The 20,891-nt window shown below is 39.1% G+C and overlaps 1 protein-coding gene and 1 non-coding gene across 3 annotated transcripts in view; one reads left to right on the forward strand and one right to left on the reverse strand.

The window, feature by feature from the left end:
* Window positions 1-18,230, forward strand: part of NDUFB5 (NADH:ubiquinone oxidoreductase subunit B5) — a 19,860-nt gene extending 1,630 nt beyond the window's left edge. Inside the window, exons 2-6 of one of the 2 annotated variants that reach the window (XM_054479440.2) lie at window positions 8,673-8,761; window positions 9,695-9,761; window positions 10,703-10,764; window positions 12,133-12,239; window positions 17,644-18,230. In XM_054479440.2, coding sequence (XP_054335415.1) covers window positions 8,673-8,761; window positions 9,695-9,761; window positions 10,703-10,764; window positions 12,133-12,239; window positions 17,644-17,764 — 446 coding nt within the window. In that variant the 3' untranslated portion in view covers window positions 17,765-18,230. The remainder of the gene's footprint in view (window positions 1-8,672; window positions 8,762-9,694; window positions 9,762-10,702; window positions 10,765-12,132; window positions 12,240-17,643) is intronic. The other variant, XM_054479441.2, reaches the window with a different exon arrangement.
* On the reverse strand, window positions 8,476-8,579 carry LOC129034439 (small nucleolar RNA U13). Its single transcript, XR_008501914.1, has one exon. It is a non-coding gene; the product is annotated as a small nucleolar RNA U13 (small nucleolar RNA).
* Window positions 18,231-20,891: the final 2,661 nt, after the last annotated feature.

Below are 20,891 nucleotides of genomic sequence, written 5' to 3' on the forward strand. Positions count from 1 at the left end.
CAACATTTACTGAGCACCTGTTACGTGTCAAGCATCCTTTTTTATTTATTTTTTTTTCAAGACGGAATCTTGCTCTGTTGCCCAGGCTGGAGTGCAGTGGCGTGATCTTGGGTCACTGCAACCTCCACCTCCTGGGTTCAGGAGATTCTCCTGCCTCAGCCTCTTGAATAGCTGGGATTACAGTTGCACGCCTCCATGCCTGGCTAATTTTTTGTGTTTTTAGTAGAGATGGGGTTTCATCGTGTTGGCCAGGCTGGTCTTGAATTCCTGACCTCATGATCCACCCGCCTGGGCCTCCCAAAGTGCTGAGATCACAGGTGTGAGCCACCCCACCTGACCTCAAGCATCATTTTAAGGGTTTAAAGTATGTATTTAATCCTCTTCATTAAATATATACTGTAAGCTATTTGCCCTGTGCAATAGAAGCAGGTAAAGAGGAAGTGAAACACTTAAAGTCAGAAAGTTGTCTCCAGCCTCAAAATATCTTGTTCTGTTTTTACCCCTGTTCTCCCAGTTTAATTTGAATTATGCCACTCCACAGGATGAGGCAATGTACATAGGGATTTGCTGGAAACATGATGCAAAGAACCAGTGGTATTTAACAAATTTCCAGCAGGAATTTGAACTTGTTACAAAACTACATATGCTCACATTCCTTTATGAAAATCCCTTTATAAGCCATTTCTGATTACAGATATTCTCATATAGCCAAATACAAATCCTTCAAATACTCGCTCTGGTAGTATTTAATCAAATCTAGCTGGATATAAACTGCAGCAAAATTTCACCCCCAGTTTCTCTTTCTACATTATTGCCCTTTCTTGGGGTTCTCAAAGGATCGTTACCGTGTTCTGCACCCTTTCCAATCAGAGCAGGGAAGGATCTAATAGCTATCTTTACTAAAGGTTACTGTGTTTTCAGCTGTGTACCTGCTTTCAAAGGTATTTTGCATCTGTCACTGTGATACGAAAGCTTTTAATCTCTTACATGGTTATTTATATCTGTCCCTACAAGAATGTAAGCTCTAATGTAGTAGAGAACCTGTCTTGTTTTGTTTTTTTCTGGAAGTAGACTGCCTATCCTCAAATTCTGGCTCTAGAATTCAGAAGCCATGTCTGTGATCATCACATCTTGGAAGCTAAAGTGGAAGACACCTAATTGCCCATAACCTGCATTTCCTCCTCTTTAAAAAAGATGAGAGTTTTAACCTGCCTCAAAAGGTAGTTGTGAAGAGTGAGTGGAAAAAATAAACAGTGCCTGGCAGCAATAGCCTTTAAAAAAATTGTGGTAAAGTACACATAACATTTACTATTTTAACCATTTTTAAGTGCACCGTTCAGTGGTATTGAATACATTCCTAATGCTATGCAACCATCACCATCATCCAACTCCAGAACTTTTTTCATATGGTAAAACTAAAACTCTGTATCCGTTAAACAATAACTCTCCATTGCCCTTCCATGTAGCCCCTGGTAACCACCATTCTGCTGTCTGTCTTTATGATTTTGACTACTCTATTTCTCATGTAAGTAGAATCATATAATATTTGTCTGTCACTTAGCATAATATCCCCAAGGCATATTTATGTTGTAGCATATGTCAGAATTTCCTTCCTTTTTAAAGCTGAATTGTCCGTTGTCCATTGTATGTGTTTACCCCATTTTGCTTATCCATCATCTGTCAATTGGGTTGCTTCTAGGTTTTTTGTTTTTTGTTTTTTGTTTTGTTTTTTTGAGACAGAATCTTGCTCTGTCTTCCAGGCTAGAGTGCAGTGGCACCATCTTGGCTCACTGCAACCCCTGGCTTCCGGTGTTCTCGTATCAAACTGAGGGTCAGGCTGCTATTTCTTGCCGTCCAATAATGAGATGCAGATGAACTGGGGAGCTGAGGAGGAAGAGAGTTTTTGTTTTTTTTTGTTTTTTGTTTGAAACAGAGTCTCACTCTTTGCCCAGGCTGGAGTGCAGTGGTGTGATCTTGGCTCACACAGCAACCTCTGCCTCCTGGGTTCAGGCAATTCTCCTGCCTCAGCCTCCTGTAATCCTGGGATTACAGGTGCACACCTCCATGCCTGGCTAATTTTTTGTATTTTTAGTAGAGATGGGGTTTCACCATGTTGGCCAGGCTGGTCTTGAACTCCTGACCTCTGGTGATCCGCCCGCCTTGGCCTCCCAAAGTGCTGGGATTACAGACATGAGCCACCACGCCGTGCCGGAAGAGAGTTTTTATTCCTGTAACCGGTTACAGGGAGAAGTCCTGGAAATTATCGCCAGACCAACTTAAAATTACAGTTTTCCAGAGCTTGTAGACCTTTTAAGCTATATGTCTACATGTAAGTGTGCACTCATCTAAAGACAAAAGTGACTATTTTAAATCTGTAATTAAGGTCTGAGTCCTCAGGACCTTCCTCTGGAGCCTTAGTAAATTTACTTAATTTAAATTGGTCCAGGTGCTGGGGTGATTACCCTTATCTTGTCTCCTGCTAAATCACGGAGGTTTGGGAAGTTCCTTCAGACCTCCAGTAAACTTGTTTGTGGAGGCCTGGGGAGTTTCTTCAGACCCACAATAAAACTTGTTTAATCCTAAATGGGTTCTGTTAAGAATTCTTTCGAACGCCTGTCCTCAAGTGATCCACCTGTCTTGGCCTCTTAAAGTGTTGGGATTACAGCTGTGAGCCACTACACCGAAGCACTTGCAGATTTTAATTACTGTAAAGCTTCACTTAACATCATTGGCTCTTGAAACTGCGACCGTCAAAACCTATAATAAAGAAGGAAGTGATGTTGTCTAAGGACCTGCTGTATGTGGTTTCACTTAAAGTCGCAGTTTCCAAGAACTTATCAGTGACATTGAGTATGACTTGTGTTGTGAATAATGTTTCCGTGAACATGGATGTACAAATATCTCTTCTGAGACCCTGCTTTCAATTCTTGTGGGTATATCTGCAGAAGTGTAATTGCTGGGTCGTGTGTGTCATGGGTGTTATTGGCTGGGACTGGCATTGTGGATGGTAAAAGAATTTACCAAGACAGTCATAGGTAAAGAGGACAGATTTATTAGAGAAAATACAAAGAGTTGCAAGAGAACAATGGGCAGCACAGCAGAGAAGGGGCTATCTGCAGAGTCAGGCACTGGAAGGAAGTTTTATAGGGTCCTACCGAAGGGGCTGTGAGCAGAGAAGATGCGCGGATAAGGTCATTCTACTGGGACTGTGTGGTGAACGAGGTATTTGGGAACAGGATGTTGTGCCTGTGGGTTGCCTGTGATTAGCCGTGTCTCAGCAGAATTGCTTTCCTCCACCTGGGGCCCCTTCCTTGTTGCTTATGTATCTTACTAGGATTCCACAATATGGTAATTCTGTTTCTAATTTTTTGAGGAACCCTCATGCTATTTTCCATAGCAACAATACCATTTTACATTCCTTTGTTTACCAACAGCGTACAAAGATTCCAATTCCTCCATATTCTCACTGACACTTGTTATTTTCTGGTTTTTTGATAGTAGCTATTCTGATGGGTATGTGATGATATCATGGTAGTTTTGATTTGCATTTCTCTAATTAGTTTTGTTGAGCATCTTTTCATGTGCTTCTTGGCCATTTGTATATATATCTTCTTTAGAGAAATGTCTGTTGAAATCCTTTGCTTATAATTTATTATATGATTATTTTTTAACTTGAGTGTGAGGTCTCCCTAATGTTGCCCATGCCGAACTTGAACTCCTGGACTCAAGCAATCCTGCTTCAGCCTCTCAAGTAGCTGAGACTACAGGTACATGCCACTCTGCCAGGCTATTTGCCTATTTTATTTATTTGTTTGTTTATTTTTGACAGGATCTTGCTCTGTCACCCAGGCTGAAGCGCAGTGGCGCAATCATAGCTCACTGTAGCCTCAACCTCCTAGACACAGGTGATCCTCTCGCCTCAGCCTCCTGAGTAGCTGGGATGACAGGTGCACACCACCACACCCGGCTAATTTTTTAAGTTTTTTGTAGAGATGAGATCTTGCTATGTTGACCAGGCTAGTTTCAAACTCCTGGGCTCAAGAAATTCCCCACCTCAGCCTCCCAAAGTGCTGGGATTACAGGAATGAGCCACCATGCCCAGCCTGTTTTTAAATTGGATTGTTTGGTTTTTTGTTGTTGTTGTTGAGTTTTCTGTGTGTTCTGAAATCAATCCCTTATCAGATATATGATTTACATATATTTTCTCCCATTCTGTGGGTTGCCTTTTTACTCTGCTGATAGCATCCTTTCAGACACAAAATTTTAAAATTTTCATGAAGTCCAGTTTGTCTAGTTTTTCTTTTTTTGCCTGTGCCTTTGAAGTCCTGGGATTAGCCTTCTACAAATTCCTATAGCCTCATCCTTCCTAAAAATCTAGTGCTGTCATGTTCTTCATCACCCTCTGTAAACCTTTCTCAGAAAATTAGCAGATAAAGCTATTCTGTTTAATTAAATTATTTATTAAATATCAAAGATGGCGTAATTCCAGAAATGAGCTAAATTCTCCCCTCAGCTGCAGGTAAATTTAATTTATAATTGAAGACTGATATGCATAAATTATGGTTTTTAAAAATGTGAAGAGTATTAATATGGATGTATAAACAGTGCTGTGGAGTTAATCCAGACATGGAATAGATGGGGCATTTTAACTGAATTATAGGGATAGTTTTAATAGGTGGAACTGGCAGAAAAGTAAAGGTTGAGTTTTTTTTATTGGATATGTGACTCTTGGGGTGGGTAGGTAGGTGTTGGGAGAAAAGGCAAATAAAGGAAAGTTGGGACCAAATTGGGGGAGGGGAGGAACTGACTACAAAGCCAAAGTATCTTCATTTGATTTTGTAGGCAACAGAGTGTTGTAGCAGAAGAGCAATATCAGGAGTGTGTTATAGGAAGATGCTTCTGAATATAGGATGGCTTATAGGGGATGTTGATTACCTAGGTCAGTAAAGTAAAGAAGGCATGGAATGAAATGGAGAATTTAACCCTTAGAATCAAGAGGCCTTGGCAAATGATGAATGAAGCATAGATACAAGGAAGACGATTGAGATTTTTTATCCAAGGTAATTGAGATGGTGGTGCCCTTTACTGGGAATGAGGGAAAGAAAATGACCAATTTTCAGTTGTTGTCTTTTTTTTTTTTTTTTCTTGAGACGGAGTCTCGCTGTCACCCAGGCTGGAGTGTAGTGGCACGATCCTGGTTCACCACAATCTCCGCCTCTTGGGTTCAAGCGATTCTCTTGCCTCAGCCTCCCAAGTAGCTGGGATCACAGGCCTGGCTAATTTTTTGTATTATTAGTAGAGACGGGGTTTCACCATGTTGGCCAGGCTGGTCTCGAGCTCCTGACCTCAGGTGATCCGCCCCCCTCAGCTTCCCAAAGTGCTGGGATTACAGGTGTGAGCCACTGTGCCCGGCCCAGTTGTTGTCTTTAACACACAAAAAGTTCGCACATGATCTTATTCAATTCTTATAAAAATCTCAGTCATCAAAGGCTTAATAACTTTTCTGAGGCTATTTGCATTTTTAAAAATTAGTCATTGAAGCCTTGGGCCTATGAAACTAATGAATACTTAATGGAGAAATTTTAGGCTTTAGAGAGCAGTGAAAGATGCCTATTTTTGGTGTCAGGAGAATCAGGGTTCCAGAAATCCTGGTAGTCACCTCATTGTAAGCAATATTCACCCTAATAATTTAATTTTTTTTTTGAGAGGGAAGGGTCTAGCTATGTTGCTCAGGCTGACCTCAAACTCCTGGGCTCAAGTGATCCTCACACCTCAGCCACCTGAGTAGCTGGGAGTACAAGCACGCACCACCATTCCTGGTTACACACTAATATTTTTAGATTTAAGCAGATAGCCCTACTACATCAAAAATCATGAAGGCTCAAAACATTTAAAAAGAGTTAAGGGCAAGTCGGTTGTGGTGGTGCGTGATGTAATCCTAGCTACTCCACAAGCTGAAGGTGGGAGGATCTCTCGATCCCAGGAGTTTGAGACCAGCTTGAGTAACATAGCAAAAAACCTTGTCTCTGGGAAAAAAAAAAAAAGTTACATGCTGTGAAATGTACTTTGAAACAATAAGTTATCTAGGACTTTTAATGACATGACTAATTGTTTAATAATTGGGTAATATGTGTAAACAAAGCAAGCAGTTCACATTACTAAGTGCATTAAACATTTTTTTTTTGCTTTTTGAGACGAAGTGTCACTCTGTCGCCCAGGCTAGAGTGCAGTGGCACGATCTAGGCTCACTGCAAGCTCCGCCTCCTGGGTTTACTTAGGCCATTCTCCTGTGTCCTCCCAAGTAGCTGGGACTACAGGTGCCTGCCACCACACCCAGCTATTTTTTTGTATTTTTGGTAGAGACAGCGTTTCACCGTGTTAGCCAGGTTGGGCTCAATCTCCTGACCTCGTGATCCGCCCACCTCGGCCTCTCATAGTGCTGGGATTACAGGCGTGAGCCACCGCGCCCGGCCAAAAACCGCAATTACTTTCAGTTGCAAAAACTGCAATTACTTTTGCACCAAACCAATACTAAGCTGAAAATAGATTGTCCCTCTAAAAGAGTATGCTCTTGAATGGACACATTTCTGCAGGTGTAGTCAGGGTTTAAGGGACAGGGAAGATCATTCTGTTTTGACGCTGTACTTCTAGTGTATCAGATTAAGACTGAATTGGCCTTTGGCTTTTTTGTGAGCAACTAAATTTCTGAGAGTTCCAGGCAGAACTTCCACTTACCTTATTATGTTGAATCCTTTTGGATTCAGCCTTTTGTAATGTGTGTAAAGACTCTTTTGGGACCCCGTTTCATCAGTGTCTTAGCCACTCTTGTAGCAGTGGCTTTGTGTTTCTAAGACTCGACAAGTCAGGAATGCTGTATCCACCTCATCTAAGCCATTCATAAAAACCTTGATGCTGCAGGGCTTTTGAGAGATCCCTTTGCCAGGTTACTGCAGTAGTTAATCAGTACCTTTTGGTTACAGTCAATCAAGTACCCATTACAAATTTCTCTAACTTTCTCTTTCTCTCAGCTTATAATGTCCCCTCTTCCCAACCCCCCCATCTTGTCTAAATAGGAACTTTTCTTCTGGGCCACTGTATCCTATTTCTTTCCCTTGTTACCCTTACAGATTTGTAATTATTTGTGTAGTGTGTATTTCTCCCAGCAAGATCTATATCCCTCTTAGACCGTATATAGGATCTGTACATCGTATGCAATTAAATATGTATTGAACTAATGAGTACTTTGTACTGTCATCCAACCAGTTTTCTTCATCTAGTCCACAAAAAAAATTATGTATGTTTCAGATGATTTGCTGAAGTCCATACTTACTTTGTCAAATTCTCTAATCTTGTTATTTAAAAAGCCTTAGTAATAAGAATTATATGTAGTAAATTCATGCCAGTTTCTAATTCTCTTGTGAATCAGCCTCCCAAACTCACTGCAGGCTGCTGCAGGTGTTACCAAAATTAAGAAGATAGTTCCTGCTTTCAAGATATTTATACTTAAAAGTGGCAGCAGTGAACACAAATATACACGTCACAATAACGTACAGTAATTCAAAAGTAGGAAAGATCTGGTGTGGTTGGGAAAAATGTTTGCATCTTGGAAGATAAGATGTTATCTGGGCCTAACATAGATTTCAGGAGAGGGGTCAGCATTCCAGACATTAAACATGAACAAAAGATTCAGATCTTTCTGACATCTATTATGACTGAAATTCCTTTAATGGGAAATTAAAGTTTTTTATTCTACAGTGACTCACATGCAAAATATCCTTGAGAGTAGTTACACAGTGAAAACATAGGAACCTTCAGTTTCTAAGTAACAGCTAGATCCTTTCCTGTTCCCAATGGAAAGGGCTTGGAATGCCTCTAGTAATCCTTGCAGACCTTCAAGAGGAAGAATGTAAAAAAAGGATCCAGAAGTGAAATTTTGCCTCAGTTTACTTCCAGCAAGGCTTGATTAAATTCTGGCAGGGGGGAGACTTGAAGAGGATATTCTTAATCAGGAATGGTTTACCACGTGATTTTATCAAGATATTTTAGAGTGTGTAGTTTGATAACAAGTTCTAATTCCTGCTGGTGATTCGTTGAATAAGTACGGCTGGTCCTTTCCATCTATTTTGCAGCATAATAATACATATAATACAGATAATGTGTCATGTGAAATGGCATAATGGAATAATTTAAATTAAATCTATTTCTTTTGCAGCATTAGCAAATATTTGTTGCAGAGGAGACACAGATGAGTAGCTCATTAAGTACCTAACCTCCCTGCCTGCTATTGAAACAAATTAAAATGATTATTTAGATACTTTAACTTTGAATTAAAATGAGGAAAGTTATGCTTTAGAACAGTAGATCCATCTTTGTTTAAAGATATCCTATCTGACCTGGCCTTATTACTCAAATAAGACATTTTAAAATCTTAACTCATATTAAACATCTAAGAATGTATATTTTCTTTTTGTTTCATGTCAGATGGGTAATGTGCCTACCTCATAACAAGGTTTGAGGGAGGCACATCTCACACATGAGTGTGAAAACCCAGTCATCCTGCTTATGAGCTACAAAAGGATTCTTGTATTTTTTTTATAATCTGATTTTAACTCAGAATGTAACAGTATACCCATATGAACCTTGTATAAAACAGGGGAATTCAATATTTCCAGCTCCTGTTCGGCACAGTGGAGCCCATGGGAAAAGACTGTTTTTCATCAGACCTTCTAGATTCTATGACAGGCGTTTTTTGAAGTTATTGGTAAGTTTAAATTTTTTGTTGAATTAAAGTCTTTGCATGTAACAGGGAAAAAATTTTTGCCTCTTTAGAAAACATCTTTCATTTTAGGAAATATTTTATTTTGTAAATTTATATTTCTTTCTGTAGAAGATACTGAGACTGTAAAGTCTGATTTGTTATTGAATTTCTCTTTAAATTAATGAAGCTTTCCTTCTTCACAAAAGGATTTACACTAAATGGAGGTAAAACTTGAACCATTCCTTTCTTCTGAAGATTATGGCGTTTCGAAATAGAATCTATGTTCCTGTAACTAAAATATTCTTTAAATTACCAAAGAACTTGTTGAAAGACTTGCTTAAATAAAGGAGCTACATTATTTTGGGATATGATTTTATATTTATATGTTGTTCAAGAACATTGATTTCAGAGAGTAACCGGGATCTATAGTGCAATCTTAATTTAGCAATAATATAATTACATTGCTTATTTAGAATGCTGACTGTATTTCTGTCTGAAGGCTCTATAGGAACAAAGTAGAGGCTTAGAAAATGGGAGATTGTCTGGACCATCTGCCATGGTAGATAAAGCTCTGAATCATCATTTGAGTACTGACCTTAAAACTTTCTCTTGCCCTTCCATTGTGTTTAATGACCTTTTTCATCTCCTTGGTTGAGCCCTTACTTTTCTTGTTATGACCAGCTCAAATCCTGTTTAGTGGTAGAAATCACCCTGATGTTTTTACACTTTTGTTCTTAACAAAAGTGTATTATTTTCTTTCATGGCATTGCTTTACCAAAAAGTAAAATCACAGAAATCAATAATTTGGTAACTGTATGCCCAATTTGGCAAGTTTATTTTATAAGAAATATGAGGAAATCATATCATGAGGATGATTTGTGTGTGGGGAGAGTTACGAAATGGTCATGAGAAACACTTTTTTATTTTTTATCTTAGAGATTCTACATTGCATTGACTGGGATTCCAGTAGCAATTTTCATAACTCTGGTGAATGTGTTCATTGGTAAGTCACTTCCATCCCCTGCCAGCAGCACCAGATTGGAAAAATTTTTAAACATATGTACATTAATATAAAAAAGAAATTATGGATATTGTAATGAAAAGCTCTTTAAATAATTAAATAAGCATAAGCATGGCAGTTTATCTTAAAATAACCAAATCTCAATCTGAACTAAGAATTTTTTAATCCATCCTAGAACATATAAAACTATAATCCTCGGCCGGGCACAGTGGCTCACGCCTGTAATCCCAGCACTTTGGGAGGCCGAGGCGGGCAGATCATGAGGTCAGGGGTTCGAGACCAGCCTGGCTGACATAGTGAAACCCCATCTCTACTAAAAATACAAAAAATTAGCCGGTCGTGGTGGCAGGCACCTGTAATCCTAGCTACTAGGGAGGCTGAGGCAGGAGAATGGCTTGAACCCAGGAGGTGGAGGTTGCAGTGAGCTGAGATGGTGCCATTACACTCCAGCCCGGGCAACAGAGTGAGACTCTGTCCCCCACAAAAAAAAAAAACAAACTATAATCTCTTACAAAGAATGAAAATGTCAATGACAGTAAACATTAGATTTTCATGGGAAATTTTGTTCAAAGTACTTCTAACAGCTTGAATCCTAAAATGTTTTGTATCATAGGTATAGGGAAGACCAGAAGGAATAATATGTCTTTTATTATATCTTGTTACAGTATATAAAAACAAAATGAGAAACTCATGGAATACCTATAAATAATGCCTTACACAGAGAGCTGTCTAAAAATGTCTGACAAATGAATTGATTTTCAACCAGATTAAAGTGAATTAAAAATACTAGATATCTTCATTGGTACACGTTTTTTAAAGAATCCTTTAAAACCACAAGGAGTTGGTTTCTTACTTTAATGGTGAATAATTAATTTTATAAACTCCTCATGCTAAAGTTGAACATAACCATTTTTTCTTATTAGGTCAAGCTGAACTAGCAGAAATTCCAGAAGGCTATATCCCAGAACACTGGGAATATTATAAGGTTTGTATAGGACATTGACAATTACATACTGTTACATGCCTTGTCAGCGCACTAGTTAATGTCTTAATTCAGCAATTATGATATAGTCAGGTTTTTTGTTTTGTTTTTTTTGAGACAGCATCTCGCTCTGTCGCCCAGGCTGGAGTGCAGTGGCACGATTTCGGCTCACTGCAACTTCTGCCTCCCGCATTCAAGCAATCCTCATGCCTCAGCCTCCCATTTTGCTGGGATCACAGGTGTGTGCTGCCACTCCTGGCTAATTTTTGTATTTTTAGTAGAGACAGGATTTCACCATGTTGGCCAGGCTTTTCTCGAACTCCTGGCCTCAAGTGATCCATCTACCTCGGCCTCCCAAAGTCCTGGGATTAAAGGTGTGAGCCACTGTGTCCAGCCATGATAGAGTTTTATATTTCATTTTTTATATCAAGCAGATACATTTTTTGCATACTTTTTATAAACAACGAGTTTTGGTACTTCATTTTTTGAAAAATCATTTTAAGCTTTACAATTTTTTAAAGAGTGATTGCAGTGTGTTCTCAGCCTAACAGAGTAACATAATTTATCTTAAGTTAAATGCCTTAGGAAAGATTTCACCAATGTTATTGCTAGCTGTCATTTATTGAGCACCTACTCTGAACAGGTACTGTGCTGAGTGTTTTACAAATATTTATTATTTCATCCCATGTAAAATGTACTATTATTATTCCCTCTTTGGAGATGAAGAAACTGAGGCTAAAAGAGTTAAGTGACCTGTCTAGATAGGGTCACTATTTCAACCCAGGCAACTTTGACTCCAGAGCCTGAACTGTTGGTCATTATACCATACTGCCACTGCTACCAAAATCCAAAATTAATTTTGTTACTTGTTTTTACAAGTGTTATTGTGAGCCTTGAATAGAGTATGTCCCATCATGTTTTATTATCTGAATGAATTATATTTTAAATATAAATCTTAAACCATTAAATCTTAAGGCAGACCTTACACTTAGTTCGTTTATGCTAACTGGTGCAAAGAGCTCCAATTTTGAATTACCAAAACTTGGGTTTGTCTTCTGAATCTGCCACCTAAGATACTCAGCATAGTGTAATGGAAAAGAGTACACAGCTTTGGAGTCAGACAGACCTGGTTTGAGTTCAGGTGCTGCCATTTATTAGCTACGTAACTTTGTGCAATTCACTTATGTTTAAAATGCGGACAAAAATAGTATCCACCTGATCTGTTAAAATTATTTTATATATATGTATATTAGTTACATAGTAGATGTTACTGGTTTATCTAACTGAAATGATCATTTTAAAGAATAGTCAACTAGAAAAGCAAAGTATTATTCAGAAATGGACTAATATTAAACGAATTTTCTGTTGTAGCATCCCATATCGAGATGGATTGCCCGTAATTTCTATGATAGTCCTGAAAAGATATATGAAAGAACAATGGCCGTCCTTCAGATTGAAGCTGAAACGGCTGAATTACGGTAGGAAAAAAGAGGGGGTAGGTGGGAAAGAAAATCTTCCTAAGGTTGCAAACCACCAGAAAAAATTAATAAAACTATTAATATTTCAGCACTATAGGATGCTTTATGTAAAAGGATAAAGATACGTCCGGATGCAGTGGCTCACACCTGTAATCCCAGCACTTTGGGAGGCTACAGAAATTAGCCGGGCGTGGTGGTACGTGCCTGTAATCCCAGCTACTCAAGAGGCTGAGGCAGAAGAATCACTTCAACCTGGGAAGCAGAGGTTGCAGTGAGCCGAGACCATGCCACTGCACTGCAGCCTGGGTGACAGTGCGAGACTCCGTCTCAAAAAAAAACAACGGATAAAGATAGAATTAGCTTGTTTGAAGTGAAAATTATAAACTGGTGACAAGGAGACTATTAGGAGATATAAAAGGAGTTCTTTTTTAAATTTTTGAATTTTTTTTTTAGAGTGGAAGTCTTGCTCTGTTGCCCCAGCTGGGAAGCAGATGGATGGATATATCCATCCAGTGAAATATATAATGTGGCCATTAAAAAGAAAGGGATATATGCTGTTATGGAAAGCTATGTGGATTTTCTTTCTTATATATTATATTTTATATACATATTAAAAAGCTAGACATATATTTTTTTCCCCTCTCTTATGGTGCTGAGTGCCTGTTTTTTTTTTTTTTTTTTATTATACTTTAAGTTTTAGGGTACATGTGCACAACGTGCAGGTTAGTTACATATGTATACGTGTGCCATGTTGGTGTGCTGCACCCATTAACTCGTTATTTAACATTAGGTATATCTCCTAATGCTATCCCTCCTCCCTCCACCCACCCCACAACAGGCCCCAGTGTGTGATGTTCCCCTTCCTGTGTCCATGTGTTCTCATTGTTCAATTCCCACCTATGACTGAGAACATGCAGTGTTTGGTTTTTTGTCCTTGCGATAGTTTGCTAAGAATGATGGTTTCCAGCTTCATCCATGTCCCTATAAAGGACATGAACTCATCATTTTTTATGGCTGCATAGTATTCCATGGTGTATATGTGCCACATTTTCTTAATCCAGTCTATCATTGTTGGACATTTGGGTTGGTTCCAAGTCTTTGCTATTCTGAATAGTGCCACAATAAACATACGTGTGCATGTGTCTTTATAGCAGCATGATTTATAATCCTTTGGATATATACCCAGTAATGAGATTGCTGGGTCAAATGGTTATTTCTAGTTCTAGATCCCTGAGGAATCGCCACACTGACTTCCACAATGGTTGAACTAGTTTACAGTCCCACCAACAGTGTAAAAGTGTTCCTGTTTCTCCACATCCTCTCCAGCACCTGTTGTTTCCTGACTTCTTAATGATCGCCATTCTAACTGGTGTGAGATGGTATCTCATTGTGGTTTTGATTTGCATTTCTCTGATGGCCAGTGATATGAGCATTTTTTCATGTGTCTTTTGGCTGCATAAATGTCTTCTTTTGAGAAGTGTCTGTGCATATCCTTCACCCACTTTTTGATGGGGTTGTTTGTTTTTTTCTTGTAAATTTGTTGGAGTTCATTGTAGATTCTGGATATTAGCCCTTTGTCAGATGAGTATATTGCAAAAATTTTCTCCCATTCTGTAGGTTGCCTGTTCACTCTGATGGTAGTTTCTTTTGCTGTGCAGAAGCTCTTTAGTTTAATTAGATCCCATTTGTCAATTTTGGTTTTTGTTGCCATTGCTTTTGGTGTTTTAGACATGAAGTCCTTGCCCATGCCTATGTCCTGAGTGGTATTGCCTAGATTTTCTTCTGGGGTTTTTATGATTTTATGTCTAACATGTAAGTCTTTAATCCATCTTGAAATTAATTTTTGTATAAGGTGTAAGGAAGGGATCCAGTTTCAGCTTTCTACATATGGCTAGCCAGTTTTCCCAGCACCATTTATTAAATAGGGAATCCTTTCCCCATTTCTTGTTTTTGTCAGGTTTGTCAAAGATCAGATAGTTGTAGATATGCGGCATTATTTCTGAGGGCTCTGTTCTGTTCCATTGGTCTGTGTCTCTGTTTTGGTGCCAGTACCATGCTGTTTTGGTTACTGTAGCCTTGTAGTATAGTTTGAAGTCAGGTAGCATGATGCCTCCAGCTTTGTTCTTTTGGCTTAGGATTGACTTGGAGTGCCTGTGTTTTTTTAATCAGTCCCCTATTGCTGGTACTTGGGTTCTTTCCAAGTTTTTTGCTATTATACATACTGCTGTGTTTAATTTTCCCCCATATTGTTTGCATATTTATGTAACATATCTGGAAAATAAATTTCTGGAAGTGGCATTAATAAGCCAAATAGCACATGCTTTTAAACTTTGGGTAGATATTGCCAACTGTTCTCCAAAAAGTTGCACCAGTTGTTTCTTCATCAGTTTCCATGTTTCAGTTTTCCATGTTTCTCTGTAATGGAATTTATCAAAGTGAAACATTTTTGCTGATACGGTAATTGAAAAATGTTACCTCATCATTTCAATTTTATATTTCTTTGTAAAGTTGAGTAGTTTTTAAATATCTATTAGTTGTGTGTATTTCTTTTCTTTCTTTTTTTTTTTTTTTTTTCCCCCCCGAGACAAAGTCTTGCTCTGTTGCCCAGGCTGGAGTACAGTGGCATGATCTTGACTCACTGCAGCCTTGGTCTCCTGGGTTCAAGCTGTCCTCCCACCCAAGCCTCCCTAGTAGCCAAGATTACAGGTGCGTGACACCATGCCCAGTTAATTTTTGTATTTTTTGTAGAGACATGGTTTCACCATGTTGCCCAGGCTGGTCTCAAACACCTGGGCTCAAGCGATCCACCCTCCAGGCCTCCCAAAATGCTGAGATTACAGGCGTGAGCCACTGTACCTGGCTGTGTGTATTTCTTTCTCTATATATTGTCTTTTGGCAGTGTAGAAATTTTTGCAACACAGAAGTGTTTTTACATTTTCAGGTAACAAAACTGTAATAGTAACTAATAACATTTTCTTTTTTTTTTTTTTTTTTTTGAGACAGTTTTGCTCTATCTCCCAGGCTGGAGTACAGTGGCGTGGTCTCGGCTCACTGCAACCTCTGCCTTCCGGGTTCAAGCGATTCTGCCTCAGCCTCCCGAGTAGCTGGGATTACAGGCGCCCACCACCAGGCCCCACAAATTTTTGTATTTTTAGTAGAGACCGGGTTTTGCCATGTTGGCCAGGCTGGTCTTTAACTCCTGGCCTCAAGTGATCTGCCTGCCTCAGCCTCCCAAAGTGCTGGGATTACATACATGAGCCACCATACCTGGCCGCTAATAAATTTTTGAGTACATTTTGTATCAGTGTTTTAGTTACTTTCTATGTATTTACTCATTTATAATTATTGTCAGGTTTGACAGTCTTTAGCTTTTTGGGATTTTGTGTCATACAGAGATCTCTGATGATGATTTAATCAGTAAATATATAATTCCAAAATTTTTTTTTTAATATTCACCCATGTCTTCCTTTTCTTTTTTTGAGACAGGATCTCGTTCTGTTGCCTGAGCTGGAGTGCAATGTTGCAGTCATGGCTCACTGCAGCCCCGGACTCCTGGGCTTAAGCAATCCTCCAGCCTCAGCCTCCTGAGTAGCTGGGACCACAGGTGCTGGCCACCATGCCCAGCTAATTGTTTGGGGGTTTTTTTTGTTTGTTTGTTTTGGTAGAGATGGGATCTTGCTCTGTTGGCCAGGCTGATCTCGAACTCCTGGGCTCAAGCAATCTTCCTGCCTTGGCCTCCCATAGTGCTGGGATGACAGGCATGAGTCAGCTTGCCCAGCCTGTTTTTGTCCTTTGTTTTGTTTTTGTTTTTTTTAATTTGACATGGGGACTTGCTATGTTGCCCAGGCTGGACTTGAACTCCTGAGCTCAAGCAACCTTCCCACCTCAGCCTCCTGAGTAGCCAGGACTACAGAAGTGCCACTGCTCCCAGCTTACTATTTTTTAATAGGAAGGTGCTACACATGCTTATTTTATACCTTGCTTTTTTAAAACGTAACAGCATATGTAGCATCTCCTCCCATGTTACTACATACAGATTCTCATTCTTTTTAGCAGGTACATAGTAGTCCATTATGTGGATTAATCATAATTTAACCAGTTAGTCTCATGTTGATAAATATTTTAATTACTCACGGTTTGGATAGTTATACTCTAAAGAGTAGACAAGAAAGAGAACGTTATTTAATCCTTCAAAAAAGATCAATAAACATACCCTCACAAAGGTGTATAATCTCCCATAGGGTAAGTGAGCTGGTTGAGGTTCATAAAGTGACTTATTTAACTGTGATAAATTTTTAGTCCTATGAAAAAGTATGTATTCTATAAAAACAGAAAGTAAAAGGTTTGATGGAGAAGGGACTACTTCAGGAATGTGTGATTGTTTGTGCAAAGACTTAGATATGGAAGAGGGAAAGCACCTGTATAAAATAAGAGATTATTCAATTTGTGAAGAAGGACAAGGACAAGTAAGTAGATGTTAGAGTTGGAGAATATTTTTCTTAATCTTGATTTTTCTTGCTTTCTATTTATGTTTTTATAAATATTGACTGAGTGTCTGATGTTGACCGGGCCTGGTATAATGCTGGTGAATAAAAAACCAGTTCTACTCTTGAAAAGTTTTCTGTGCTAATGGTGATAGGCGGACACAAGATGTGAAACTCCAAAAAGGCTTATTCATTTGTTAATTCCTAACACCTGGCACAGCATATGGCCATAGTAGTAGACATTCTGTAAATGACTGTCCTAGCATCTAAAAGGTGAGAAGATAGGAAAAGCACTGTAACAATTCGGATGAAAGTGATCTGTGCAGGCACACTGAAGGAGAGAATTCGCTATCAATTTGAGTAATGTTTTGGTGTTAAAAACTGTTTGGTAGGCCGGATGCGGTGGCTCACGCCTGTAATCCCAGCACTTTGGGAGGCCAAGGCAGGCAGATCACGAGGTCAGGAGTTAGAGACCAGCCTGGCCAACATGATGAAACCCTGTCTCTACTAAAAATACAAAAATTAACTGGGCATGGTGGTGGGCCCCTGTAGTCCCAGCTACTTGGGAGGCTGAGGCAGGAGGATCACTTGAGTCTGGGAGGTAGAAGTTGCAGTGAGCTGAGACTGCGCCATAGCACTCCAACCTGGGCAACCGTGCAAGACTCCGTCTCAAAAAAAAAACAAAAACAACAAAAAAACTGTTTGATAGCTCCCTATATAAGCAACATAATAAAAGTCAAAAATAAGTCCCAAATTTTGCTTTTAGATATATACCAGATGTATGCCTACATAAGGGTCTGTGGAGGAACATTATACTTTACATAAAAGCAGACTCCAGTGATTGTCCTTTATGGAAATGGCTCATTAAATTTATAATTGGAAGTGCTGGAATCTCAATATTGCTGTTCCATTTGTTACAGGTTAAAGGAGCTGGAAGTACGAAAATTGATGCGTGTGAGAGGAGATGGACCCTGGTATTACTATGAGACGATTGACAAGGAACTTATTGATCATTCTCCGAAAGCAACTCCTGACAATTAAGCATTTTTTTTCTCCAAATACAAAGCATATTCTCTTTATTGGAAAATAAATTAGTAAATATATTCTGTATTTTTGCTCTCCGTGAAAAACAAAAGAGGTTCTGACATTACTGTCTCTCAGTGTTGGTTCAGATTGAGGCTTTTGTTTGGGGGGTTTGGCTTCCAGTCCCCAAAGAAGGTTTAAAATGTACTAATAAAAACTGGAGAAATAGGAATTTGTGAACTCCTGAAATTGTAGCAACTTTGAAAGGTTAGTGTTTTATTTACCTGACAAATGGAAGTTATAGAAAAGAAGTCTAATAATGTTAAGCACCAGTAATTATAGTATTTTGTACAGCCTGTACTGTAGATGTCTGTATCATTGAGGGGCAACTCAGGATTTTAAGTTCCATAAAGTATTGAACCAACTCTAAAACGTTAACTCCTTAATAAACAGATTTTCAGTAAACAAATTTTAAAGTTTATAATGCTTTCATGGTTTTTTTTTTGCCATGTATTGTTCTTTTTTAAACTACACACATACACACAGACATGTACACACACACACACACACACACACACACACACACGCTCTTTCCCTAGATGCAATCTCTGGGATCCCTTAGAGTCCCTTTTTGGGGAAGTAGTTGCACTAGGTAATGTGATTCCTGCAGAGATTATAAAGTGTGAGTAAAAGCTAAAAATGACTGTCATTTATTAAGCATTTATTGTCTGCTAGACACTATATTAAATAACCGCATTTTTTAACATTACTTTCTTTTTTTTTTTTTTGACGAAGTCTTGCACTGTCTCCCAGGCTAGAGTGCAGTGCCGCGATCTTGGCTGCAATCTCCGCCTCCCGAGTTCAAGCAGTTCTTGTCTCAGCCTTCCAGGTAGCTGGGATTACAGGCACCCACCACCACACCCGGCTAATTTTTGTATTTTTCAGTAAAGACTGTTTCGCTGTGTTGGCCAGGCTGGTCTTGAACTTCTGACCTCAGGTGATTGGCCTGTCTCCACCTCCCAAAGTGCTGATTACAGGCCTGAGCCACTGCACCCAACATTATTTTCAAAATGACTTAAGAGGTAGTATTACTCTCTTGAGTTTTACACATTAGAAACCTGAGGCTCAGATGTTAAACACAAGCTCAGTATTTACAAAAATAAACATTTAAAACATTTACACTTCAACCTTCAAAATGGCTTTTTACCATAAGCATTCAGGATATTCAAACCTGTAACAGCTTATCAATGCATCTCATCTTAGAAGTATGTTTTACATTCTTCATAAAAATAAAAATGAATCCAGGCTTCCTAAGATTCAGGCCAGTGGGTCTCCACTTAAGGCCAAATGGAGAAATAATTTTTTGCTGCCTAAACACACAAGTGAATTGAAAAGCCACAGGCCATTCATTCGACAAATAACTTTATTATTTCTATTGATAATGTGCTTGTACATGTAATGTGCTATTTTGATACATGTATGCAATGTATAATGGTCAAATCAGGGTATTTGAATATACATATTTCAAAATATAGTTATATTTCAAAATAAGATATAGCAAGTTAGAAGTATATATAAGTATATTATTATATAAGTTATTGTTAACTATAATTTACCTACTGTACTATCAAATACTAGAACTTATTCCTTGTATCTAAATGTATTCTTGCAACCATTAACTAACTTTTCAGAATTTCCTACTCTCCCCTTCCCTTCCCAGCCTTGTAACCACCTTTCTACTCTGCCTCCATGAGATCCATTTTTTAGTCTCCCACATATGAGTGAGAACATTCAATATTTGTCTTTCTAGGCTTGGCTTATTTCACTTACATTAATGACCTCCAGTTCCATCCATGTTGCTACAAAGGACAGAATCCCATTCTTTTTCATAATATTGTCCATGCATACCACATTTTCTATATCCATTTATCTGTTGATGGACACAGGTTGCAAAGGGATTGCTGGATTGTATGATAGTTCTATGTGTAGTTTTTTGAGGAACCTTCCTGGTGTTCTTCATAGTGGTTGTACTACTGTACATTCCTACCAGTGGTGGATGAGCGTTCCCCTTTCTCCACATCCTCACCAGCATTTGTTATTTTTTCTTTTTTTTCAAATGAACATTTTAACAGGGGTGAGATGATATCTTAATGTAGTTTTGGTTTACATTTCCCTAATTATGGTTGAGCATTTTTTCTCATATCTAATGGCCATTCATATGTCTTCCTTTGAGAAATGTCTATACAGACCTCTTGCCCTTTTTTTTAAATTTTTTTTTTTTTGATTTGGGGTCACCCAGGCTGGAGGTGATCTGGGCTCATTGCAGCTTCCGCATCCTCGGCTCAAGTGATCATTCCACCTCAGGATGACCCAAGTAGCTAGGACCAAAGGCAAGTGCCACCATGCTCGGCTAATTTTGTATTTTTTGTAGCGACTAGGTTTCACCATGTTGCCCAGGCTGGTCTTGAACTTCTGTGCTCAAGTGATCCGCTCACCTTGGCCTTTCAAAGTGCAGGGACTTTAGGCGTGCCTGGCCTTTTTGTCCATTTTATTTTTTTCAGACGGAGTCTTGCTGTGTCACCCAGGCTGGAGTGCTGTGGTGCGATCTCGACTCAGTGCAACCTCCGCCTCCCAGGTTCAAGCAATTCTCCTGCCTCAGCCTCCTGAGTAGCTGGGATTACAGGTGTGCACCACCACACCCAGCTAATTTTTTTGTATTTTTAGTAGAGAGGGAGTTTCACCATGTTGGCCAGGGTGGTCTTGAACTCCTGACCTTGTGATCCACCCACCTTGGCCTCCCAAAGTGCTGGGATTACAGGTGTGAGCCACTGCACCCAGCCTGTCCATTTTTTAATCAGGTTATGGGTTTTTTGCTATTGAATTGTTTGAGTTCCTTATATATTCTGGTTATGAATCCCTTGTTAGATGGTGTGTTAGGCCATTCTTGTGTTGCTATAAAGAAAATCCTGAGTCTGGGTAATTTATAAAGAAAAAAGGTGTAATTGGCTCATATTCTGCAGACTGTACAGGAAGCATGGCACCAGCATTGCTTGGCTTCTGGGAAGGCCTCAAGGAACTTTCACTCATAGCAGAAAGCAAAGCAGGAGCAGGCACATCACATGGCAAGAGAGCAAGAGAGAGAGGT

This window comes from Pongo pygmaeus, chromosome 2, assembly GCF_028885625.2.
Source record: "Pongo pygmaeus isolate AG05252 chromosome 2, NHGRI_mPonPyg2-v2.0_pri, whole genome shotgun sequence".
Taxonomy (NCBI): domain Eukaryota; kingdom Metazoa; phylum Chordata; class Mammalia; order Primates; family Hominidae; genus Pongo; species Pongo pygmaeus.